Source organism: Chelmon rostratus, chromosome 4 (assembly GCF_017976325.1).
Source record: "Chelmon rostratus isolate fCheRos1 chromosome 4, fCheRos1.pri, whole genome shotgun sequence".
In the NCBI taxonomy this organism is placed as follows: domain Eukaryota; kingdom Metazoa; phylum Chordata; class Actinopteri; order Chaetodontiformes; family Chaetodontidae; genus Chelmon; species Chelmon rostratus.
Genome location: NC_055661.1, coordinates 10115577 through 10142964, shown reverse-complemented (window position 1 = coordinate 10142964; position 27388 = coordinate 10115577). Strand labels below are relative to the sequence as shown.

The window sequence follows — 27388 nt, the reverse complement described above, 5'->3', positions numbered from 1 at the left end:
ATCTAAACGATGTTCAAAATATACTATTAATTGTCTTAAAATCAGGAAATTTTACCTGATAACTCAACAGTTAAACTCAGTGACACACTGTCATTCATTTCCATCACTGACTACCGTCGGGTCATCTGTAAGTTTTCTCCTAACTGTTACATTTACATAATGTGCTTCGCTGTAGGGTGCTCGTGTTCATAATCCATGTGCCAGACATCAAAGCTTTGATTTTCTGAGGTCTAGACATTACAAAGTCAGCATCCATTTTCTCTGAGTGGCATCAGGAAGATCCTGCAGTCTGACAATCAGTGCTGATTGGAGGAGCTGTGTCGCCTCTCTCAAGCGTTATTTAAACTCCATCTTTATGTGTGTGCACTGTCTTGGCTCTGCTGCTGCATATCAACGTACGCTGTGGGGATTGAAGTGAGCCCTTCTCGCCACCCAAGTGTCTCTGTGTAGATAAAGGTTGTTGAACTGCAACATCAGACGCCCAGCCGCACACACTCAGCCACGCATTGGACCGGCATGTGATGTAGTGATGCTTCGAAATTTTGGACATGGAGGGACAACTTTTGAAGAGTGCTTAAGCTTTGTATTATTTTAAAGAAATTTTAAATTCATAACATAAAGGTTTTGTATCATCATTATTAGGAATCTAATCATTACAAGCCCACTCAGGCATATTCCAAACTGGGAGAAGGCTGCGCTGCGCTGAAAGCCTCTGAACTCATTGTGAAAGGTAATGGGGAAGAAAAGACAAACACAAATGAGAAATCTGATAACTTTAGAAGTCAAGTGATCTCACGTCACACATCATGGTGGAGGAGCAGATTGAGATAAAACTGAGAAAACAACAGTCTTATTCCCTTGAGCTCTGATACGATTGGAAAGCAGTTAGATTTCCATTCTCTCGAAAGACAAAAGCACTCGACACCTTCACGCGCAGAACAAACATTCTTGTAATCGTCCAAAGTGTCAGTAAATGTTTGGAATATGGCATTACGCTCTGCTGCTGTTTTTAGTACGGTACTTTTTACTGATCATCTGATTAGATCTTTTCGCCATCTTACCCAACACCACAGGGCATTAACACTGCAATAATCTCAAACTTGGCTACTTATTTCATTCCATGTGATGAAACCCATTCATCTAAAGACACAAACTGTCAAAGCAGAGCCTTTCATCTCAGCATGACTTCTCTCCCACTTTTTGTAGCCTTGATTTATAGAGCTCATATTGAGTCACTACTGACTTCTTCAGTTTCTTTTTCAAACGGTAATTAAAGCACTGCTGAGGAGAAGGCTAGGGAAGATATTGAAATTGGACAGTGAGGCAGCTGGGGGACACCTGCTCCTGGCTTGGTACTGCTGTATTGCATCTTCTTCAGTCTTGAGCCTAATGAATGTTTATAGACAGGGGGTGGGAGGGGAGTCTATAATTTGTCAATCACGATTGCAGGATGTTCATCATAAGTTTGTTACTGATGACAGTGATTGCTCTGACGACATGCTGTGGCTCAACTGATTGCTGTTGTATGCTGAGCCTGTTAGTCATGTTTTAACTTTTTACCTGCGTTAAAATCCAGTGTGGATGCAAGGCTGGTAGTAATACTGCTTTCAGCCATGCGAGCGGCACGACTATAGGGATGGCAATGTACCGCTTTGGTTTATAAGCTAAGTATTGGATGGATTTCCATGACATATTCTACTGATGTTCATATTCCCTAGAGAATTATGCCCACTGATGTTAGTGTCCTTTGGGATGGTGGGATCCAGTGAAAAATCTCAACAGCATGACTTTGCATTTAGAGATGATTAACAAATGTTGGCATGCTAGCATGCTAAAGTGAGATGGTGTTAGGATGATTCAATCGTTCAGGCATGTTAGCATTGTCTTTGTGAGCATTTTAGCATGCTGATTTTAGCACTTAGTTGAGTTTAATATGACCTCACAAAGCCATGAGCAGAACAAAAGAATAACTTTTTTTGCAACACAAAGCATAAAAGTGTCTGAAAGCTTGACTAGTATGTATTTATGCATTGCATTTATTTATTTGTGGTGAGCAGCTTTTTATGCAAAGGTGACCCACTGCACATGTAAAATGGTAAAGTAAGTGTTATGTAAATGTGTATTCAAATGAAAGTGATGAATTTGAAATAGTGTAAAAAAGAATTAATCTAATCAAAGAGAAATCTGATGTTTAATAATCCAGCGCTGGATATCAGTCTGTGACGCCAGCTGTCCTTTGGTGACAACTTAAGTTGAAACTTGAACTTGTACAACCCTCCCCCGTCATCTCTCTCTGTCCCTGCTGTCATCAGTTCCACCTGCTCCTGTGTACTGAGGTGGGTTTTTCCCTGTCTGTGTCTGCAGAGACAATAGGCAGGTCAGCATATTATAGCATGGAGGCAAGAGGTTGTGCTAGTTAATTATTTTGGAATATGAACGGGAAGGATCCAGTGAGTTGCATTGTTGGACGGCTTCAATTTCATGCTTGAGGCAGCGGTAGCGCCAGGCGTAATTTCCCAGGTGGCCCACACTCACCCTCTCTCTCACCCCCTCTCAACCTTTCTCTCTCTCTCTCTCTCTCTCTCTCTCTCTCTCTCTCTCTATCTATCTATCTATCTATCTATCTATCTATCTCTCTATCCATCTTTACCTGTACGAACATATTCACAGATAATCTGAGATGGAAAGAGACAGTCTATGTAGTTATAGAATGTGTGTGCGTGCATGTGTGTGTGTGTTTGACTGGAGTTTGTGAGTGTGTATTTTGAGGTCACTCTGATCTTCTACTTCAGTCAGACTAGTGTAATTTGTCTCCAGTCTCTTGCTACATATTCTTTAAATGGGGTCCTCTGTTGCCCTGAGCTGAATTTCAGTCACTAGCCACACACCCACTAACACACACGCACACACACACACACACACACACCCAACTGCACAAATGCAAACACACGTACGACCTTCCTTAATTGCAGTCATTCACTTATTTGTATCCATTGGACAGTTTGGGGTGATTGAAATTGGTGTTTTCTGTTTCAGTGGCAACTATAATCAGTTGATGAATGTCGATTTAGAAGAAACTAACTCTGAGTTACTTCTTTGACATTACTGTGACTGCATGTACTTCAAAATTTCTCCAATTCTATTCTTTCATGTGACGAATTATAGTAAACTTCAGGTTTGAATGACACACTTAACTGTGGAGTCTGCCATAACTTGTAGCTTGTAGCAGCTTGAAAAGGGGACCGCTTTGAAGTCACAAGCTTGCATCATGCATCCATCCATCCACCCCGACTCCTCCCGAAACCTTTCCATGGCAGTGCAACAGCATTTTAACTTCATACAACTTCCACAGTAAAGTAGCTTTTTCTACAGAGACACGGTGGTCACTTGAATGAAAGAGGTTGCACTTCAGGAAAATGTAAACATTGTTAGTTTTAAGCATTTATCTGGTGAGGACAGGCTGCAGTGACCCCATCCCAGGTCTTAGTAGTTGTCTCCACACGCGTTGTTTCATTTGTGTGTGTGTGTGTGTGTCTGTTCGTCTCTGTGTGTATTTGCTTGCTTATAAATAATTGAAGAGATGATACTGACAGTGAGTTTAATGTCACCGTGGAAGTTGCTGGAAAAAAAGCCCCAAACATTAAAGGTCATTTCTGTCTGTCTGTCTGTCTCTCTCTTCTCATATTGTTATTGCATCATCTCAGGCTCGTGTGCATTGTTCTGCTTGTCTTGTGGCATCTCATTAACCACAAATGTTTTTACCTTGATTTATGTCAGTAATAAGTTAAAGTGTATTGATCCCTTAAGGAAGATACAGAATATGCACCCAATCACAATGCACACAACAAGAAATTGCATTTTAGCTGCTGTATGAAAGCAATATTCTGCAATAATGACACCCAGAAAGCTAATCCTAAAAAACTCTGCAAGACCCAATATATGAGAAAACGGCATCGTATCAGAGTCTGTAAGTAGTCTTTTATTGATATTACTCCCATAGGTTGCATAGAGGAAAATCTCATAGATCCTGTGATAGACAGAACAGCTTAATGAACCAGCTCTAGGTACTCTAGGTAGAGTTTTTCAAGTTTTTTTTTTTTTTTTTAAGGATAAGGAAATGTATTGTTCAGTATTGCCTTGATTCCTGGAAAGTAAACAATTAGTTTTGAGTTCCGGCTTATTACAGCTTCATACCGCTCAAATGCCAATGTTTCATTGATCAAGTTCAAATTCTGTTTAGCATATTTTAAGTACCATGCTGTCAAATTAAATAAGCATTGGGGAAACCTGTCCGTTTTTCAGATCTTTTCTATTTAGTAAATCCACATTTTCTGATATCAGAGAGCACGTGGACTCCTGTGTTGTGGTTGTGTGGAGCTGAAACTGCTGTTTACAGCAAACCTGCTTCCTTGTTTACATTGTACATGGCAGTCAAACAGAGAAAACCACCTCCGCAGCAACAGCCACCATGTGATTTTTCCGTCAATTCCATTCTTCCGTTCAATTAGTGACCCTTGCTCTCGGCTGGTTCCGATTGATTGGTGGTCAATATGTTTTTGCTCTCAGAGGGCGTCTGGTGGAGCTGGAACAGCCTTGATGGGGTTGTTTTTGCCAGTGTTTTGGTCATGTTTTTAAAGACCAATGTGTAATATCAATTATTTTTTCATGTTTTTCCCCTTCTTCACTCAGCCAGGATGGGCTGAAAAATTACAGATCTTTTTTCATTTCAGTTTAATTTTATTTTCATATTCATATTTCACTTTTTCTTCTAAGGAAACCCTAAATTGTATCAATGGATCACAGATGTGATATCAAAAAAAAAAAGATTTGAGAAACAGACCTGTTGCCATTTATTACGTCAAAAGTCAGATTTACAGTTAGAAAGAAGAAAGCAGTCAGACAGGCAAACAGATTCAGTACTGTAGGCAGCAGATGAGAACAGGTACAGAGATGAATCATATGAACTGGATGCAGAGGAGGAAAGAGAGGAAGATGCAGCTGTAGCAGTGGCATTGCCTATAATCTGAATGCTGCTCCAACATAAAGTAAGAGGTTAAGTGATAGATAGCTGTATGGTAAAATACTGTAAGCTTCCTTTTTTGCCTTAGCGCAGTTATAAAATGTAGCATAAAAGTGATGCCCAGGATGATACCCACTGAGGCATGCAAACACACTGTGGAGTTGTTGTTTTCAGCCATTCTCTGTGGGTTTCCACATTTTCCTGTGACTCAAATTAATTGCGCAGGAAATTGTTTCCCCAGACTGAATCAAAATTCTGACATGTTTTAGGCCACTAAACCTGCTAAAGCGTGTAATTTATCTGAGCCCACCTTTCATTGCAATGACTTTGAAAGGCAACTTTACGCAGCCAGTAGCTGTCTTTATGATAATAGATAATAGATAACTTGACTGTCTGTTTTAATCCTCACACCACTGTCTGTGTGCCCCAACCCAGACTTTGAGTAAACTGCCACAGAGGAAATAAGCTCAGAGGTCCCTTGTCAAGTTCAGCCCCACACTCTGTGCATCCCAAAATAGAGGCTGTGACTCTCCCTCATTCCTTTTGTCTGGCTCCCTCTCTTGCTATCTCTCATTAGTTGAGATGTGGCACTAGCCACTGGCGGTATTTTTAATGCCCGATGTGTCGTCGACTAAACAAGCATTAAGAGGGGCCTGTTGGAAGAAAGTGGCAATTTCCTATGAGAGTGCTGGTGTCGCGCTGTATCCCCACCCCCCCACACCCCCTCACGGCACTGACAGACCCACAGTCTAGACCGTGCTAATGGTTCCACATTTAACAAGCCCCCTCTCCTTCACACAGCCTTGAGAGAGAGAGAGAGAGCATCCACTCCAATTTAACTTTGCAGCAGCATCTACTTCAGACCCCCTGAAAAACAAATTGTTCCAGCTGAGAGACACATGAGAAATCTCAGGAGATTTGATTGACTGACTGACTGAAACTGATTTTTTTCTAATGAGGCCTTTACATTATTGTGCGTGCCTTAGTACCTGAAAGCCCAAAAACAAAGAATTGAAAGAGCTTAGCTGTCATGGGTGTATGTAGCTGCAGTGTCATTAGTTCAGTGTAACCAAAATTACAATCTTTCCCAAACCTTAACCACAATGCCTTTGCTGCCTAAAGCACAGACAGGAGTCTGCACTCTAACCCTGGATTCTGGTGTCACAGTCGTGCACTTTGTATGCCCACCATCCACCCTGACCACCGCCCTGCGACTCCAGCACCGCTCCAGTGCGGTGCATAATGTCGTGTCTCATTCAGTGACAGAAATGCGTCTCTGAACATAATCCAGGCAGCGATTACGTTTGTCAAGACAATGTAATTATGAATGTAAATTACTTGTGTGTAGATGTAACAGATGTCATTTCTAGGAGGCGGGGTTGTGTTCGTCTATCCCTGCAGCGGCTTTTCAAAACCCCACAAGGCATAAGGATCAAAGGAAACAAATTCATTCATTCACTCTGATTCACATTTCACTTTGCCAGAATTTGCATATAACATGCACAATATCTTAACGGCAACATAATTTCTGTCCGCTGTCTGAGAATCTATCTTTAAGATTTGGGCTGCTGAGGCAGTGTTGTAACCAGTGTGTTTTTTTCCATGGCTCTTTATTTTCCTCTCTACTTGTTTTGTTGCCATCCCACTACTTTCTCCTTTCTCTGCACCTGCTTTCTCTGATCATTTTTTTCTCCCCTTTCTCTTGACTTTGATCTTTCCCTTTCCAGCAGACCCCCCCTCCCCTCCCCACATCAAGGCTGCAATAATAGGAGATCAGCGTTCCAATGAAAGCCACTAATCAACACTAACCTTCATTTAAAATGTAATCTGATATTAACCACATACGCCCTTTCCGTAAATTGGATTTCACATCTGAAGGACAAGGGGGGGGGGGGGTGGAGTTGGAACTACGGCAACATTTCAAGGCAGGGTGTAGCGGGTCAGCCTTGGTCTCCAAATCCAAACTCCTCATTTACATTCTGCGCCAAGGGGTTGACCAACTAAACCAAGACTTAAGAGTCAAAACGTACACAGAAATGTGTGAAAAGGGACATAGCATCCTTTTTCTTTGGACACATCCCTGAATATCAAAAAGCCTGTTTTAGTTGTGATAAATTAGCAACTGCCGAATGAATTAAACCAGTGAATTCCTGTAGGGGATCATTTCACACGAGAGACAACATTTTGATGATGCTGGCTCCATCCATCTTACAGTGCTAATAAGAACCCCCACTCAAAAGAAGTGGAGTTACTGTAAATGTCTGAACCAGTCAGTGACATCACTGCGGCAGACTGAAACAAGTTAGGATGAAAACTAAAACTAGAGTATGACATTTGTTATTGTCCATTGTTGCCCAATTCAGAAAGCTGAAAACAACCAACGTTTATTCAGCCTTTCTCTGGTCTTTGTACCTTCCTCCAATTCCACCGCCTTCCTCATTTTCCATGGCCGTGAAAACATCACGCTCCAGTTCTCTGTGTGCCGTATGAGGATATGCAAAATAAACACACTCATGCATTCACACATATGTTATGTACCCATGCTTACAAACAACCAAAGACACAAACACACACTCTGTCATGCATACACAAATATATGTTACCATCCGCACACTTACAGCACATCCATATGCAAACACATATGCATTTTAACTCATGCATACACAGATTATTCCATGCTCGCACACATATGCCCACAGTCATATTTTTGTGAAATTACATAGATTGTCATTCATTTCTTGGATACTTATCATAACCATCACCATAACTACTACTTGCCTTAGCCTAACCCTAACTCTTCACCGTAAAACTGAATGATTTTCATTATGGGTCCCTATAAGGAAGGCAAGTCCCCACCACGTGAATAATGCACACACACACACACACACACACACACACACACACACACACACACACACACTTATTCCCTCTTGAAAAAAACTCACATAAAGTAATTGTGCCTATGAATCGAGCGGAAGCTGGAGTGATGCGTCGTTTTGTGGACCGACTTGACACCATGAACGTAAAGGACTGAAGAAATGCCACTGACCTGTGAAGTTAGATTTACATTGGGTTTGGGTTCTTAACTTGACAGTTCACTAGCCCTCTGTGCCAAGCTTCATATCAAGTGATGGATGTAGGTTTCGAAGAGAAAAGTTGTTCTTTTTAGAAACCGTGTGCAGGACAATGATGGTTTTATATTTATTCCTCAAACTTCTCCAAAGGTACAAGTGTACGGTGGACATTCAGTCCTGTTCAGTCCAACTATGTCATTGCACAGTATGAGAGAGGTGAACCACTGAACATAAGAACACACGTATTAAGGCATCTTTACAATTACTGTCATTATCAATCAGCAGTTTTTTTTTTGTGAATATAATTTAATGAAAAAATGCATTATATGTCTTGTTTTGTTCAACCAAAAGTCCAAAACCCAAGGATTTTCAGTTTACAGCCATGGTTGACAAAGGAAAGTAACAAATCCTCTCATCTTAGCAGTTGAAATGAGGCAATGTTTGGCATCCGGTGTGGTTATTTTGTGTTGATCAGCTAATCGACTCATTGTTTCAGTTGTGATGTGTAGTTTGTAAAGTATTAATCCTGAGCAATTTAGAAAAGATTTTAATACTCTTTAGACTGTATTTTCCCTGACCAGAGGTTAGCTATTGTAAAATCAGCTCAGAGAAATAAATAAACACAAGCTCACTGCATTTCAAAATGTCTGCTCGTTGGAGTCTTAACCCTGGGAGGGTGTATATTCCTATTGGGCACAAGCACACACACAGACCGTTATGCCCCTAAACTTACCTTAACAAGCCTGCGAGGATAAGACCACCGCTTGGAACGAAGTTAATGAGCCTCACCGTGACGATATGACTCACTGCAGCTGATCAAACCATTGGACTAGCAAAGTCCTTACAAGCCAAATAATTGGCTGATCCATACATCTCTGGTCTTGTATGAATCATTGATGCATATGAGTGCTCCGTGATCTTAAGGCTCCCCTGCCTCCTGTCCTTTGTCTTCTCCAGCCTTTTCTTCTCCGTTTATAAAGGTTACAGCTCTAAGAGAAAATCATTTCATTCATACTGCAGTGCACTGCACAGAGCTTAACTGTGCGCCCACTACAAGCCTTCCACTTATTTGAATGAAATTCCAGACACTGCAATTAGAACAATTTATTCATTACGGACTACTTCTCCCAATCTCTGTTGTGTTAGGATACAATCCAGCCCACATCTCTAAATGGATTACATCATAACCTGGGGGGGGATTTGCGGTGCATAATTTTAGCTTTACGTGTTTTTCTTTGTGTATTAATGTGTGTGTTTATGTGCCTGTCCTTGGTGAAGGGTTTAAGAGCTGAATAAGTCAGTGGCCAAATGAGAATTTTCTGTCCATTGTGGGTGCATTTGTAGGCCCTCAGGTCACACGAAGCCCCAATTTGATCAGTTTTCAACCCATCAACCCAATAACGCCGTGTCTCTCTCTTCCAGTGTCCAGTATCTTCCTCTAATTGCCTTGCTCCCAGTTTTCTTCTGCAGCGATATTCTCCATTCTGTGACCAATATCTGACCCCACCTCCCCCTCTTACATCTCGCTCTGTTTTCTATTTGTGCTCTACTTTATTCCCTCCTTTTACCCAACCATGTCCATCCTTTCTTTCTGTTTCATTTATTGTCCACTTTCATCCAGGTAACCAAGGCTAAAAATAAAGCCATCAGCTTGAGAAATGCTAATGCTAGTTGCCTGGCATATATTAAATTGTTAAATGGCGGAAATTTCATATGGTCTCTATAAAGCCGAGCGAGTTAGCAGGATGGCCCAGTAGACGCTTGCGTATTGATTCAAGGGACGCTTTGGCCCTGTTTTTACTGCAGAGTAGCCAAGCGATAAAAGTTTACTGTTCTCAAGCAGCCGCTCATCAATTTATGATGCAACCTCATGGCTGAAATTTGAGTTTAATTATCCTATTTCACAGGCGATCAGCTGTTATGGACCCCCTGTTAGTTTAGATTTAATTGATGATGTGTCAAACACATCCAAGAAAACGGTTCAGTGTTCTCATTCTCACTTACTTATACATTATCACTCTCATTATATGTGGTCATTTCTGGTTCTTGGGATGTTCATGTTGCATCCTACTATAACATTTCTAGAGATTCTCACACCCTGATAAAAGATATTTGACATGTAACCCATTGTAAAGAATGTGCCTGTGCTTGTATATTTTTTATGAATTAAACTACGATGTGGAGCCATGTGGTATTCACAGCAGTGCAGAGTATTTGGGGCATTCAGAATTTTCCACGGATGTGATGAGACCATGATTCTCAGGTGTTTGCATAAAAAGATGTTGAAGCGTGGTACTTCATCAGTCAGTGCTGTGCTGTCTGGACTGCATGGGAATTCAACGTACCTTTAAGTATTTTAAATTCATGCAACTATAATCCCTGGTGCCAGACCAGGATAAATCATCCGTAAGATTCCAAAACTCCCCATTCAACATGTCATGTATTATCATATACGGCCCTCCCATGTGCCTTTATTTTGACATGTTGTCTCACTGTGCCTTAAGGATGACTCGTATTACCTCACAGCCTCATGCGCTCACCTTATAATAAATAAATAATCGTAGCATTAGCCTGCAGGGCTACGAGCCGTCTGAATCAATCACCTGAGAGGCTAGCTTTGATGCTAGGCAGGCAGCTGGAGAGTGGACATGGTGCCACACCACAATACTCCAGTCCCCTCCCTCCTTGTGAAGGGAAATTAAGAAGGTAGTTAATCAAAAGTTCATTAGCATACAGCGCCTTGCTCAATCCTCCCCATACCCTGCTCATAATAGACACCTAGGCAGGCCATATGAGGAGAATAACAAGTCTGTCCCACTGCTGGTTGTGAACTGTGGATTAAAGGACTGCATCGTCCCCTATGTGCCAAATGAGTTTTCTGACCCCAGGACCAGCAAAACCTATTTAGAATCCACTGCACAATTTCCAAATTTCCATCAAGAATTCTAAAAAAAAAGGCTTACTTTGAATGACAGGGTTTTCAAAATAAAATCCAGGAAAACCACAACATCCACAAGATTCCCTTCATGTCTTCACAGATACAGTTTGCTCTGTGTCAATAAGCTGACCAACCACAGAAGTCTTTATATCTTTATTATATTTCCTGTAGCCAGTGCAAATTCAGCTTGTGCCAGTTCCCTTACACTTTGCAACATGAACTTATATTAATGAAGTTTGCATGAGATCTTGAGGTTGCTCAAAATCTTAAGTTTAGTGACTCTGGTTTGAAACGTTTATCTTATTGCACACTGACAATCACAGCATCACAGGGAGAAGACAATCACTTTAGTGGGCTTTAATGTATTCAAGAGAGTCATTAGCAGGGTAATAGAGCATTGCATTGGCAGAGTCTCTGCTTTTCATTTCATAATGATGATTCCAGGTGTCTTTTCACAGCGCTACTCAGCGCTATTCTCCATCCTGATCCATTGTACCGGCCATGCCACGTTCCAGGAGCCTGATTTGCTTAACATTGATTTTGTAGGTAGATAACTTCTGCCCCATTTAACAGAACTAAAATTCCCATCTAATTACCCGCTACTTTCGAATACAGTGTCATACTGACACACTCAGAGGCAAATCACTGCTAACCCAGGGCGACTGGAATAAATATATGAGTAGGTTGCAGCATAATCGAAAGGGCACTGGGCTGAATCTGTTGAGGATCATATGTCTGTATGTGCCAGAGAAGTGGATGCTGAGGGAAAACATCTGATCAGGCAATCCAGTCAATTGTATTCTGTTTGCTTTACCTTGATGTAACCTGGATGCATTCACTGACCACACACGCTTGTTTTGACCCTGTTTCACAGTCATTCAATAATACACCCACCTGGGAGCTGCCGTGTCCAACCACCACTTCTTGTTGCACGCCACCAAGCAGCTCCACTGGAGCATGGCTAGCATCAGTTCCTCAGCTGTTATTCACTGCGGGCCTTGGCAGTAAGCAAGTTATCTGGCTGCTAACAGCCCAGTGTTCCTCTCTATGCCCATGGAGTTTTATAGGCCATGAAATATTCATTCAAAACAAAGTCTAAAGAATAGAGAATTCAGTTAAACGCCCATGACTGGCAGCTGAGCAGAGGATTTATATCTGTGAGGAGTTCTGGTTATATGTGTGTGTGTGAGTGTGTGCACACAAGTGTAGGCGGTGTATGTGTGCATGTGCCTACCTCCACGAAGACACGCATGCATTTATGTTTACAGTATACGTCTGCAGTATATGTATGTGTACAGAGTTGCACTAAGATTGCCATCTTAGTATGTTGTTGTATCTATATATTTTGCAAAGATGCAACCTTTACGTCTTCCCCAGCTTACTGTCTATAACTCCATCAATGCTCCACAGTGCCTGCTCGGACGTCGGGTACGCCTGTCAGCATTTAGTGAGAGGGAAACAAAGAGAGAGAGGGCAAATCTTAGCACTGACTTTCACACGCCTGGGAAAGGTACCTTGACTACATCTTCATTAGGACAGCAGCAACCTTGATACAAAACACTCGAGATGATTCTTTCTTTTCTAGGGCTTTGATCACATTCTGGTGCAACATTTGTATTACAGTGATGTGCTTTAAAGTGATTTCTCAATGAGTTTATGTGATCTAGTAGTGCATAGTACATATTAGATTTTCCTCTCTTTAGTTTTTCTTTGTCTGTTCAGACCTAGTGGCTGTTGATCAAGCTAATTACCTTCATGCACCACTTCTGTTTATTCCGTACTAACTGCTGTTGCTTGTCCAGGCAATGGGAAACACATCTCTTAGTTTGCACATGCCAGTTTTCTCTGTGAATGGTCTGCAATACTTTGGCTGGCCGAGACAGTGAATAGAAAACCCTTTTATAGACTGTATGAATATATGAGTAGAACTGCTGTTCTCTTAGACCGAAGGCCAATTGAGAGTAGCTAAACAGCATTTTAACGGTCACAAATTATAACTTAAACATTTGATAACATGAAATTGGAATTGTCCTTTTCATTTAGTGAACATTATTAACCATGGGATGAAAATCATCTAATTGATTTTGTCATAATCAATGTCAGTGGAGTGATCTGAGGTTCTTGCTCGTCTGTGTTCAGTCATTTGATTGGCAGCTGATCCATGACTCCGCCCTTCTCAACTCCCAGGCTCTGAAATGGTCTCTCAGACAAATTAGATCCTTTTAACCCAACTGCCAATCAGACTCTTAGTGGACTGAAGCCCTGGGGTATGGGTATTTCTGTGTTTGGGTTCATATTAGAGTGAGAATTGTCTACTGTATAGAGTACAAAATCTCCAAGACAACCACCAGCACACGTTTTAATTGACTGAATATGAAGCCAGATATAAGACAATTAACTGACCTCTTTCCTCACAGTAACACACCTGCAGACAGATTCCATCAATATTCCTATTCACATCATTTGTCATCCAAAAGATCATCACCAGCAATAGACAGGAGGTGGACAGAGGAATACAAACCCCACACGTATCCAGATCCATAGAAGAATAAAATGCAGGAAGCCCCTTTTTGAATAGTGTAGAACCTGGCAACATAAAACTGCACAGTTGGAGAAGATCCTGGCAGTCACTACCAGCAAGGCTCCTAGCATCCCTCCACGAGGGCCAGCGTTCGAATGGCAGCAATTTATTCAGTAATGTTAAAAAATAAAACTGAGAAGAAAGAAATACAAGGTGAATAAAATAGAGAATGAGATTGAAATGGGCCAATCCCATAGGTACGGACAAACACACGCACACACACACACACCCATACTCAGGCTGGTTGCTAAGAAGCATTCTGGTGGTCAAATATGTATAATTGATAGAGTTGAGTTTGACACAGCGCTGTAATGTAATCTGGGACCGGAGTCCCTGTGGTGTTGGAGTGTGTGTATGTGTGAGATTGAGGAGGGGAGGGGACGTGAGGCAGGGTGAGGGAGTGTAGTGGTTTGCAGGAAGAAGGGACAGGGATTTGCTGTGGGGACTCGGTGTAAATTTGATGCATTGGACGGCTGTATTTTTCCTCCCTGTACCAACCCCACGGGTTACACGTGTAGGAACAATGGCCTTCTCTGCTGTAATGGGCTTTTACCAAGAGGGGCCACTTTCTCACTCGCACACAGTGTGTGCGTGGGTGTGTGTGTTTGACAAAACTGCAGTGTGTGCTTTCTCACTTCATTCGCTTACACTGATGTTTTTATTGAATAAGGTATGTACTTGAATAAGTATGACAGAAAACACAGCAATTTATCCTGAATGTGCAGTCTGTATTACTGTGCTTCAGTGTCACATTAGTTCTGTGGTGTTTGTGTGTGCCGACGAGATGAGTTGAATATTTTTTTTAACAATTTCAATAAGTATTTAATGTGCCAGTTATTTATCAAGCAAAAATGCTGAACATTCACTGTTTCCAGCTTTTACGTGTAATCTGATTCAGTCGAATCAACAGATTTGAAGACGTCGAGATCCCTAGATGTTCCTTTTTTTTTACTATTTTTTAACATTATTTTTGTCAACCTTTAATTTTTAAACAGTCAATAATTGAATCAAATTGTTAATAATTGTGATCATGAGCAGAATATTACAAGCTAAGATTACATAAAAATGTGTCTATTTTGTTTTGTGTGTGTGTGTGTGTGTGTGTTTTCCTGGCTTTGTGTCTGCCTGACAGTGTTCCTGCTTCTTTGTTCCTTTGTCACTGTGTGTCGAGTTTAATTGCAGGCCTTTCAGGGGGAATCGATTTGAGCAACAAGATAACTAAGTTATCAAACTGTTTCATTGACTGGCTGTCCCTTCTCTCTCTATCTTTTGCCTCCTCCCTATTTCTTCTCTCATTTTACTGTCTTCATTCTCAATCCCTCTTTGCTACCCTTCTCTACCCCCAACTTTCTCATCTGCTGTCCATTTTCCTCTCCCTTCCCTGTCTCCCCGCTCTGCGCTCTCTCCCTCGCTGTTATTCACCTCCACCCCTTCACGACAGGCCGACAGACCTGTCCGCCAGAGAAGTTTGATTGCGGAGGGGCTGCCAGCAAATGTGTTTCGCTGTCGTGGCGATGCGACGGAGAGCGGGACTGTGAGAACGGAGCAGATGAGGAGCAGTGCGCTGCAGGTAAGTTTGTGGTGGGTGGTGGAAACGTGGGACGAAGGGGGGCAGGATGAAACGACAGAACGGTATCTACTCCCCACCCACTGCGAGCAAACGTCCGAAAAACCTGCACAGTGGGAGGGTTGGGAGATGCTTACAAAAGAACAACTGCCCATCTTTTATTTGACAGACTTAATTGCCCAGAAATAATTTGACATGAGTAAACTGCTCTTTCCTGTCGTTACTGGCTGTTGGCAGAAGAGGTGATGAAGAGAATTGTTTTTCAATAGGTTTAATGATCATTATTATCATCTCAGTGCTCATTTGTTGCTTTTCGTCTGCTGCATGTCCTCTCTTTGATTTATACAGAATGCAAATAGTATGAGCTGCAGAACTTGTATTTTTGTATATCCGCTCAATGGATGTGAAGATGTTACAGGAGACAGGAACAGCAGAGGTGAGCAGAAAAACAATAATAATAAAACATAGATACCAGAAAATTGTGATGTTGGAGGTGAGAACCATGAAGAAGAGAGGAAAAACAACTTTTAAAGCTTCCCATGTGATTCTATTTCTAGAAATGTAGTATTAAGGCACCTTTTGTTTCAGTAATAACTGCACTGCACGCTGTGTTTTGACAGATGTTCTTTCAGACCCTGGGTTGATGATCAGTCCTAAATTCAGATCTTAGAGAATACTTTAAAAACTAGGGATATGTGGCTTTTTCTCAACATGAGGTACACAAAGAACATGTAGGTGTTTTCTCTGCGCCTTCTGCTCTGTCACCTGGGTCGTCCCGTGTTTTAAGATTCAGTTTAAATCTGGTCCAAAGCACAGCCAGGAGTAGTTTTAACTCCTTGTCACAGCTGCCAAAGAAGGCAAATTTTTATTTCATCTCTTCATTTATTTATATATATTTTCTGTGTTATGTGTCTGGAGATGTCAAACATGATCTCTTTTTCCTCCCTGCAATCTTGTCCTTGTTCTTGGTTGTTGCTAGATAAGCTGGAAATGGGGGGACTACGAGGTCGGGCCAGTGGTGTTTTGTGTAAGGAGAAACCAGCTGCGTATGTGTCCTATGTGCACACGGATGGCCTAACATTCAGAAACAAGGCAAACACAGTCTTACACATACAGTAGGGCTTTGTTTTTGGAAATAAAGTTACACACTACAATGCTCAGTGCATCATGCACGGTGAAACGCTTAGTGTTTTCATAGTGGCGGAGCACCTGGAGCACTCACAGTGTACAAATCGGTCACAGTTAGGAAAAATATTACTAAAATAAATCATGTGAGGTGCTGATTAGGGCCTCGTGGATCCGGTCCTGTCATCCCCTTTAAAAAGCAGTGCCACCCCTACTATCGAGATTAAACACATGTTCTCACACATGATTATTCTGTAGTCATAAAGTAGTGTGTTTTACTGTCAGAATAAGACATTTTACTTTTAAAGATGATCAATACATTTCGACCAAATTGCAAAAATATTCTTTCTTGGTTTCAGTCATTCTGCAAGAGCGGATATCACATTTCAGGCGGAGCTTGCTTTATAGGAAACCTACAGAATAGCTTTGTGAACAAACCACAGACACACACACACTCGCATTGTTTAATTTGCAACACACTCACACTATTGCATGATCATATACGCTTCTCTGTACACTTACGGCATCTCCTCTAGCCTACATCATCAGAGCTGTAAAAAGTGCTTTGATTTTCATCAGCATAAACATCTGGCCTACAGCATTATTGATTTTAACCTGTGACACACACACACACTCAAACACACACATGCACACACAGCATTCTTTTGAGGAGTATAGATTGCATGTGATATTTTCCTGTAACTGAATCGATACTCTGTTAGATAGAAAAAGAAAGCATTTATGTAGAGAATGTGACTTTTGGTAATGCCGTTTTTGTGGAGTGAAGGTGAAGTCACTCTGGCCAGTTGTTGTCACTATGATAATGCAAAAGCGACAGTGAATGCAGCAGGGGAGAGCGCTTGTAAGAATAGAGCTACAAGGGTGTGTGTGTGTGTGTGTGTGTGTGTGTGTGTGTTTGTGTGCGTGTGCGTGTGCATGTGTGTGTGTGTCTGACTGCATGTTTCCATAATGTTGCTATCATCCCTCATGCATTGTGACATTCCTATATCTATACACACTGAAAGGACATGCATGTATTATCAAGGACACACACACACACACACACACACACACACACACACACACACACACACACACACACACACACACATACATCAACATGCATACTGTAAAATTGCTTCTGGATACTGTTCAGTTCTCTGTCTTTTCTGTATGACCACAACTAAAGATGTGTACTATCTAAGCTAAACTACCATTTTTAATGAACTTTACTAATTCCAGAGGCATTTTAGATAAAATTATATAAAAACTTTCATTAATTTAAATTTCAAGTTGTGCAATCTCATCACTTTTAATACCCTGGGGGTGGCATAGGAATCCAACAGCTAATATCGACCCGATCTTCACCCACATGTCTTTTAAATACTATTACTAAGCTGTTCACTGTAACATGTTACATTCAAACCATGAATATTAGAATGAACAGAAGCTCACACGCCAGTCACAGGGGAACACTGTAAGCACATTGCATGCCCACTCTATGCTGTAAAAGGTCGGTTTTCACTTCACTTATCCTTTATTTCCATTGAGCCATCCTGTGTTTTGCAACATTGTGGGTTAAACCTCATTGTTTGGTCCTTCTTTTTCACAGAGTCATCTGTCCCTCTGTCTCTTTTTCTTTCGCTTCATCTGTGTTACGTTACATTTTTTTGCCATCTATGAGCAGTTATTTTTTATTCTGATGAAGCATAAGAGAGGTCCATTGAATTGAGTTTTACATATGTCACAAACACTTGATTTAATCTGAATCAAGACAGACAGCAATGGAAACAGAAATAAATAATGCAGGTTCAACATGTCAAAAGCTATGAAATCTTAGTATTTCTACAGTATTTTGCCAGAAAGTCCCTAAATATGATCAACTTTACAACTGTGGAACACCAGCAGCCCACCCAATAATAAACAGCTCTTGAAAGATTCCAGTTTTGCTAATAGAAATATTAGTTGCAAATGCAGCACTTGCTTTCACCCAGCTGATGCAAACACATGAAATATACAGTTTATCTCAATTTAGCTACCTTTCAAAAGTTGTGTTTACGTTTTCCTGCCAGGTAGATAGAAACATGTTTTCACTTCATCTTTATCTCTTCATGTTGGCTCTCCTCCCTCTGCTGTTGGTCCTCGCTTCCTCTGAATGTTTCTCTCTGCAGCGTCTCTCTACATTTCGTTCATCTCCCTTCTGTCTTAGCGTTGTCAGAGTGCAGCTCGCACACAGAGTCGTCGCATTAGGGAGTTTGTGGCTACGACCTGATGAAAACAACAGCCGCTGTTGGTTTAGTCGTGTAACCTGAGCTGCCGTTGCATCGTTCACATACCATCTCTGTCTCTTTGAGGTGCAATATGAACTGTCTAAAAGTGAGTGTGCTTTCTCTTTTCTCTTCCTTGCCCATCACAGGTGCCCGCTCTTTTTTTATTCTCTTTTAATTCCTGCGTATTGACTCGCAGGGCAATCAGACACCATGCGTTGCCTTTCATCTGTCTGACCTGTGTGAGCCTCTATCCCTTATTGCAGTGAAAAATAAAGTGGTTAACACAGCTGTGAAATATTTCATAGGGGTCTTGATAATAATTGATTTGATGCCTGATGCTCTGAATGTATATGTGCGTGTGTCATGGGAGGTGTGCTGTTATAATAGCCTGCAGAGATCAGCTTTTGATCTTTCATTTAGAGACGAAGGTGGTGGCGATGAATGTTAAGTTAATCGGAAATCGTGGAAAAAGTGCAAGAGTGACAAAACGTTGACTTCTCACTGTCCTGCGATGGATTCACATTACAGCAGACAAACAAGGGTCTTGTGAGAGTTTTTCGTGTTAGTTGATGCAGTATTTAACACTCTGCAACCAACTGTTGCCGCCTTAGCTGCAGTGCTCATGTTGCTGGCAAATTGCTACGTTTCAGAGAATCAAACTGTGTTTTTGTAGCAAACCTGGACTGACTGACCGGATTCCCTCTAGCAAAACAAAATTGGTATTTTAAATTCTTTCAGGGCAACTGTTGGACAATTCAATACAGCAAAATGGCATCAAAACATCTGTAAAAATGTCTCCCACTGCTCATGTAGTAAAACTGTTTTATTTAAAACATTATTTAAGTTACACCGATTCTTGAACTATTGTTTAATGTAGTCATTTTTCTTTTTTTTTTTTTATCTGTGTGGATACCTAAGTTCTTTTATGTTTCTGCTTTTCTTGTTTTGTTTTGTTTTTTAACATTGGACAAAAATAATGCAGGTTGAAATTAAGCAATTCCACCAAAGTGAATTAGTAAAGGTAAATTAGATTTTTTCTGAACTCCACAATGTTGAAGCAAAGACAACATATCTGATAAAAAGGTAAATCAAACCAGCACTCACTTTGGATAGCATGCAGCCTGATGCTGTTACATTCATTATTTATGTATTTATTCTGGAAAATGGTATTTGTTTTTGATGTTACAGAGACAGAAACAACTGAGTATTTTCTAACAAAGCATACCATACCAAATACCTCTGTGACACAGACTTTCTGTCAATGCCAACGTCTCTGCAGCACACGCCACCGTTCAGGGTTATCAGTAAAAGGCAAAAATTGCCATCTCTAAAAGGTCTTTGGAAATACAGCATGCAAATATATATGCAGGTGTTGTTGGGAGCTTGTGTGTCCCATGTTAGATTAGTCTAATGGTGACATGCTGATGAATGCCTTCAGAAATAATATTTAAACTACAATGCTCACACTGCAGTGTAGAAAGTGTGCATGTACAGTACTATACGACCCACAAACACAAATTTTTTCTATAATTTAACCCCCAGGTAGTAATAATGCTGCTTTCAACCCAGCTGCCTTGGAATCCATCCCTTCATCCTCACCACCACCCTCTTCCTCCACCTCTGATCTCCCCTGCTCGCTCTCCATCCCTCCCTGCCGCGACAGCTAGCGTTAATTAGAGCCGCTAATTGAGCATATCCAAATGTTGAATAAAACATGGATCCAGGAAGAGGGGTTCTTTTTTTACATTTAGGAGAGGCCTCTGAAGAAAGTTTATGAGCCTTTAATTTATGTAAATGTGAAATTGCATTTGTTTAGGAACACAGCCGCCGCTAGCTGTGTGTTTGCATGCTTCAGGGTGTTGGTGTGTGTGTAAAGTATCATTTTTTATGTTTGAGTAAAGGGGACTTGCATGACGGATGGCCTCCCTTTTGTTTGCTGAATACTAATTTTGAATTCTTTTTTTTTCAAGCTTTAATTTAAACAAATTGGGCTGTTAAGGTGCTGATTCAGCGAGTGCAGGAATGATCCAGCTCGCTTAAGGTTGATCACCAGAGAAGTTTACATTTCCAGAAACCTAATAAGATCACGCACACTTCAATGAGAGCAGACAGTCGTAGGATTAGCCGATTTTCCCCTTACCTCTCAATGCAGCACGCGTGCCTGTTGAAAGAAACACAAAGGTGTTTGTCAGTGTTGGAATGAAGAGATTGAGTTAATTAAATTGTTCTCAAGCGAGCGAACAAATTCCCCAAATTTATTAATTAAATGCGTCTTGTTTTGTTTCATCACAACCTGGGACAAAGAAAGTAGAATTTTTCATCACTGAAACTCTCTTGTGTTTTTCCCCTTTTATCCTCATACCTTTTCTTCTGTCTGTCTCACCCGCTCACTGCATCCTGTCCGTCTCATCTGATACTTTTATCTATGTGCGGTTACCCAGCGCCTGCAGCGTTGTCACTGTAACACAGTCAGGCAGGCTATTTCTGATCCTTAGAGAGCGATGAAAATGCTCTAATCTTGTCAGTGTACATAGCACACTAATATATATGAAGGAGTTACCTTTATTAGATCCACTGGCATCTATGGTACATAGTGTAGCTCCTAACCCTCTATCTTAATGGGGAAGCATGATCATGAAAATGAGAATTGGTGTGTTTTTGAATATGCTCTAAAGTAGCACCTCCTACAGGGGGAGTGGGTCCTCTCCCACATAGTCCACCATGTTGCACTGGCATGTTTCTATAGTACCCTACAACTGACAAACCAGACACTGGCTCTAGAGAGCACCTGTTGTGTTTTTGTTTTTGTTTTTTTTTTGGGTGTTTTTCACGGTCATTGTACGGGAAGGGTGAGGGGAGAGGTGTTCACTTGGTGGCAGTCTGCAACCTCTCCCATAAATGCCTCTAGATCCTACACACTGCACCTTTAACCAATCTGTGCTTTTTAATGCTGTTCTGTGAATTGCTTCTGTGGCTGCAGCATGGTTTAACATGTTTTATTTAACAGTAATGACTCAGGTTTGATCTTTGGCCTGGAACCTTTAGGTCTTACAGGTTTCCCGCTCAAATGATCTGGAAAAAGAATTTGCTGTATGAATGTGACGGTCTTTCATTTTTTCAAAGCTATGTAAAGAACTGCCCGTCTCTCAAGGATTTTTCCTTACATGTATTGACTGCATTGGTAACTGCTTTACTTTACTCTACAATAGAGTAGAGGAACCTCCAGCCTCCGGGCCGTATACAGCCTGCGAGAACTTCTGATCCGGCCTTTTTTTCAGCCATAAAGAGAATTACATAACGCTGACACATTCTTCCGAGTGGTCCCTGAACACAACATGTATGTAGCAGTTGATATCACGTCAACTGGCAACTGTCAACAAACCATAAGTAGATGCGGAGTGTCGCACTTTCACAGAGAAATGAACAAACTGTTATTTTAAAGTGAAACATCCACACTGGTGAAAAAGGCTGATCTCAAGAGTCACTACAGCTACAAACATACTAAACTGGATGAGCTGCAAGGACAAATGTGCCTTAGAAAGTAAATGCTATTCCACGTTTGGATGTCCATCAAGCAGCTTTCACACACCACATTTTGACAGAGACAGTGTTCTGCAGGCAGGTTTTGTGGTGAGTGAGCTAATAGCTAAGATTACAATTGACACACCCCCCAAGTGAGCACCAATCACCAGTGATCAGTTGCTGGGGGCCCCACTGAGTATGGCCCTTGATGGATGTTATAAAAATTGAAATGGCTCAACCCTGCTCTACAATAGAAGTACTCTCTCCTCAGACACTTTGAGCACTATATTGGCTGGTATGGAAAAGGGCAAAACCACAGAGAGACGGGCCAACAGACAGGGACAGACAGAGATGGAGACAGCAGTCAGAGAGGCCCCTGCAGGCCCTGGGGACCTGTTGCTCTTTTCACATCAGGCTGTGCTGCTGCGTTACATTACAACAAGCTGTTGCTGGATCGATGCCCACTAGGGATACGTAAGTCTGTGTTTTATAGCAGGGCAGAGAGGGCTGAAAGTGAGAGAGACATTGTGTGTCTGTGTGTTATTCCGGTGGGATGTAAAAGGAGTGAATGAAGTATCATTTCTTAAGTGTTTGGTATGTGAAGATACAAGTTTGTCAGTGAGCTCAAGTGAAATACAGCGAGATAAAAACACACGCCAACACGCATAAACATCTACACCCGCTCCTCATCTACACACGTGCAGTATATAACTTCTTTAGTCCAGCTTGCTGTTGGCTACTCTAAATGTAACCTCTATTCTATTATTTGATAACAGATCAAAGAGGATGAGGAAGAGTCCACCCACTGAAAAAAAATACAGCGTGTGGTATGCGAGTACATGGTTTTGCCTCTTTTATCTTGCTTCAGCACATTTCCACTAGAAGAGGTGACTGCGTAGACATAGAGTGGTAGCCTCTTGTCTCAGAGTTTCTTCCCATTACATTCTCCTTCATTTATAATCCTTTGACTGCTCTCACTGTGTGCGTAGGTGTAATGTAATGGAGCACCAGCACACAAACAGGCTCGCTGCGCACCCAGAGGCATTTGCACTTGCCTCAGACTCGAGCCGACCGTTTTCTTCCAGCGATAGCTTTGAGAACATTACTCATTCCTCTTTCACCACCAATCCCATCCTTTACCCTGCACACACACACACACACACACACACACACACACATGCTATCTCAGAATCTCATGGAGATGACAGGGAAGCCTGCTGCTTCCCTGGCCAGGACCTTATAGACAGCAAGACCTGCAGAAATTTTTCTCAAAGCCTTCTCCCACAATGTTTTTTCTGCACAGATTTTTTTTCATTAGCACCTTTGGAAAGATGAGGAACACATGTCTTTCTGCCCATACAGTGACCCAAAGGGCTACAAGCTGCTGGTTACTGTATTAAAGCTTATAGCTGGTAACTAGCTATTAAAGCCAACTCCATTGGCAGAAATGGAATATAATATCCGTCAGTATGTTTTCATTAGTTTATAATCATGTGAAAACAAGAACCACTATGTTTTCATTCCCTTACAATGAGCTCTTTATATCTACAGAGAGTGTGGGTCCTCTTCCACAGAGTCCGCCATGTTGCACCACCAACCTCACTGCTAGATGCCACTAAATCCTACACGCTACACCTTTAAAATGTGACTCACATTAATTATTGCGTCAACACCTTCAGTTCTATAGAGTGCTTTTGTCTACAAGTGTGTTTTTATACTGAATTTCTTTCAAGAGCCTTTCAAAAAAAGACAATTATGTGCTGGCCTTTCTGTTCCTATTGATACCGACCCAGCAAACACAGCCAGTACTGAAGCTGATCTACTGCAATGCCACTCAACTCGTCATTTCAGCAGATAGAACAACTGATTCATTAGCAATGAACAACACTTCCCATGAGGCTTTGATAGGCTCATTGTTCAAACAAAACACTAAGTGAATTCATGCAGTTTCACCTCACTTAATTTGGGCAAATGTGCCCAAGTAAAGTGATGTTTCACCACAAACAGTACGTAGCTGTACCGATTATATGTTTCATTGACAGCTCAGACCCCACGTTTTTCTGATATTCATCCAGAGCCTCTTCGTCTGTTCTCTCTGTCTCTTTACTTGGTTTTGTAAAACTTCCCATTCAGACTCAACACCACTCTTGGGTGCTGTACTGTAGTTTTCAAATCAATAACAAAACAGCTGTTGTTATCTCATTGCACTGTATGTATTTTAGCAACAAGAATGTTACACACCTCCTCAGCTTTAGTAGCCTGATTACACAGCATCTAAAACCCCTTGAGGAAAAGACCCTCGCCTGCAGTAGAGAAAAAACATGGTTTTCACTGTGGAGAGTGATCAACATGAAAAACAACAACTCTATCATGATGAGGCCATCTAAAATGGTAATTATGTCATTATCATACAGCACCCATGGTAAAATACAGGATTACATGTTTATTGTGGAGATGTAATCATCATACTTAATCACAATGACCTATTTTAATGTATTCATAGATTTACTACTTTGCAATTATTGGAGAGAATGCAATTATTCTCGGGACAGGCATGCAGAGTGTGTGTGTGTGTTATGTGTGTGTGTGTGTGTGTCGGGGTGGGGAGGGTGATGAGATTTAAAACTGCATCCAATGGCAGAAAGCTAATGAAATATGAAATGTTTTGACCAGTGGCTTCAACATTGCACTTATGTCAACACACGCCTACATGTGTATAGAGACACACAAGAACATTCATCACTCACCACCGGCACACATGCACACACACACACACACACACACACACGCACAGACGTTCGATCTACTGTGATTGCTGGTGAGGCAGTTAATATTCTAAGCTGCTGGTAGATGGCACAGTGATTGAGCTATTGAAGTATCCTGTTCTATTCAGTACACCGTCCCTCTTGGGCTGTGTGTGTTTGTGTGTGTGTGCGTGCGTGCCTGCAATCCCCATAGTCCCCACTCATCATGAAGGTGGTTAAGAGAAAGTCTTTCCCTGGTGTGTACCAATCAGGTTACACAGAGAGCTTCAGTCTCTCAGTGAATTTTGTGCCATTTTTCTCTTCATCTAAGCTGCCATTTGATTTGGATTCCCCAGGCTCTACTGCCACACTACACTGAGGTCTTATTTTCAGCAGCTTTTCACACCCAGTTTGACATGTTTTTACTCAAAGACTATCTAACCAGCACAGGTGAATAGAAAGCCTCTGGACTCCTGAATTTGAAAAGCTGTGTGTGTGTTTTCTGGTGATTTATTTACATTTAGCAGTCTATTGTAATAGAGTTGCATGCTGGGGTCCAAGTGCCACATGTGGTGTGTATTTGATTGAGCCTGATTTGGTGCAGATGTTTTTGAATTAAAGGCCAGTTTGTATGCATTTAATATGTGAAGATTTTAATGTCAATATGTTTGAAGCTTCTATTGAGGTTTCGAATGAAGCCTCGAATGTCTCGTCATCCTCAGTTTGAATGAAGTGATTCATCGGATTCTTTCTTTTCTTATCAAATCAACTTTCTCTGATAAATATGACTTGTCAGTTTTGTTAATTCACATAATTACACGTAGCCAGCAGGCTAATCCAATAAGGGCATAAAATCCGCTGTATGCTTCCAAACTGGCTATTTTTTGACATCTTTCTACTCTGCTCTTAATGGAGCACCAAGCGGCATGCAGATGCATAATGTGATCTCTTTTTTTCGAACAACTCAAGTAATTAATGTAATAGTGTTAGAGCCGCAATGGATTTTTTTTTTTGTTCTTGTGGTTATAAGACTGTAATTTGAGGTGCTGTTAGTTTGCTGCTGGACCATCCTGTTAATACAGGCGCACGTGTGCCTCAAGCAGGAGAGCAAACAGCTTTTTGACTGCAGTGAAAATGTTGTTTCTGAAAGGCTAAATGCCAACAGGATTGAAGTAGAATGTTTGTAAAATGAAAGCATGTGAAAAACATGAATTTTGAACACTTATCTTTTTTCAATAAATGTTGACTTTCTTTCAATTCTATGCAGCCACCACTGGAATTTAATCTACAAATAGTATAACACTAATAGTATTAGTGTAGCCTAAACTTAACTGCAACTGTGCAAAAATACAGGGTTTAAACACAGTGAATAGACACACAAAAGAAAAAATGCAGCATAATGTTGATGTTGATTAAGAATTCAATGGCAGCGTTATGAATTAAGCTTAGAGCTATTTGGCACAGGCCTAAATTTTGACACATTTGACAGTGGTCAATGCAATCATCTTCGATAAATTCAGGAATGGCAGCATCTAAACATAACTTCGTATACTACAGGAGACATCTATATTCAGGCTTCAGGTTTTTGCAAATCCAAAACACTTTAATACTGTAGGTCACCTTTTACATCTGTCAGATGTGTTTACTGCTGCACGTCATAGGATGTTCTGCATCGCCGGCTAAAGTGAAAGTGAAAGAAAACCAAGTTTAAAGTAATCACAACATCTGAGTCATCAGTCAGAAAGCCAGTTTGAAGAACTTGGCTTTGTTCCATTAAGAGAAGTCAGTAGATATACATACAGCATAACAGCATTTAAGTGCTGTATATGTGTGCTGGTATTATGCTTTTGTGCTTTTAGTGAATGCATAGTGTTTAATACAGTGCAAGCCCTGAGCACAGCATGCTGTCGATCAGCTTGTATCATATTTCTGTCTTTTTTTCCACATCATCCTACCAGAAGAGATGACTGACATGTCAGATGCTGCTTTGCCACCAATGCTCCAGACATGTATGCTGGCTCTGTGCCTGGTAAACCCCATTTGGCCAAGCTGTTGGAAAGTGAATTTCTTCTGAAGCCGCCTTCTGTTTGTCAGTCAGTGATAAATCCATTCTGAATTTAATCTCTCCTCACTGTCTCTCTGTCTATTCCATTAGGAAAAGAGGATCGCTTTTATGTTACAGCAAGTCGAAGATCTCAGTGCTTAGGGCCTGTCTGTCTGGTGGTCACCAGTGTGTGTGTGCGTGCTTGCCTGTGTGTGTGTGTGCGTGCTACTATCCTCCCCTAATGTGGCCAAAGCACTACTAAACACTTTGTGAGACCGCTGGAGAGGGACTGCATGTCAAGTTGTCTATGTCTCTCTTGACATACACACACACACAGACACACACACTCTGGCCCTCTCTGGCCCTCCTGCAGAATGTGTTGCATCAAAAGTGTGATCTAAAACTGCCTCTCCTCCCTCTTGTCCTCCTCCTCTTTCTCCCACACAGCCTCTCACTGCTCAGTCCCCAACCAAGTGGCAGTCTAACATTTCATTCAACACTTC

The 27388-nt window shown here is 41.3% G+C and overlaps 1 protein-coding gene across 5 annotated transcripts in view; it reads left to right on the top strand.

Moving 5' to 3' along the window:
* Nucleotides 1–27388, top strand: part of lrp8 (low density lipoprotein receptor-related protein 8, apolipoprotein e receptor) — a 165566-nt gene that overhangs the window by 84911 nt on the left and 53267 nt on the right. For all 5 annotated transcript variants that reach the window (XM_041934586.1, XM_041934585.1, XM_041934583.1 and 2 more), the window contains exon 4: nt 15055–15183. In XM_041934586.1, coding sequence (XP_041790520.1) covers nt 15055–15183 — 129 coding nt within the window. The remainder of the gene's footprint in view (nt 1–15054; nt 15184–27388) is intronic.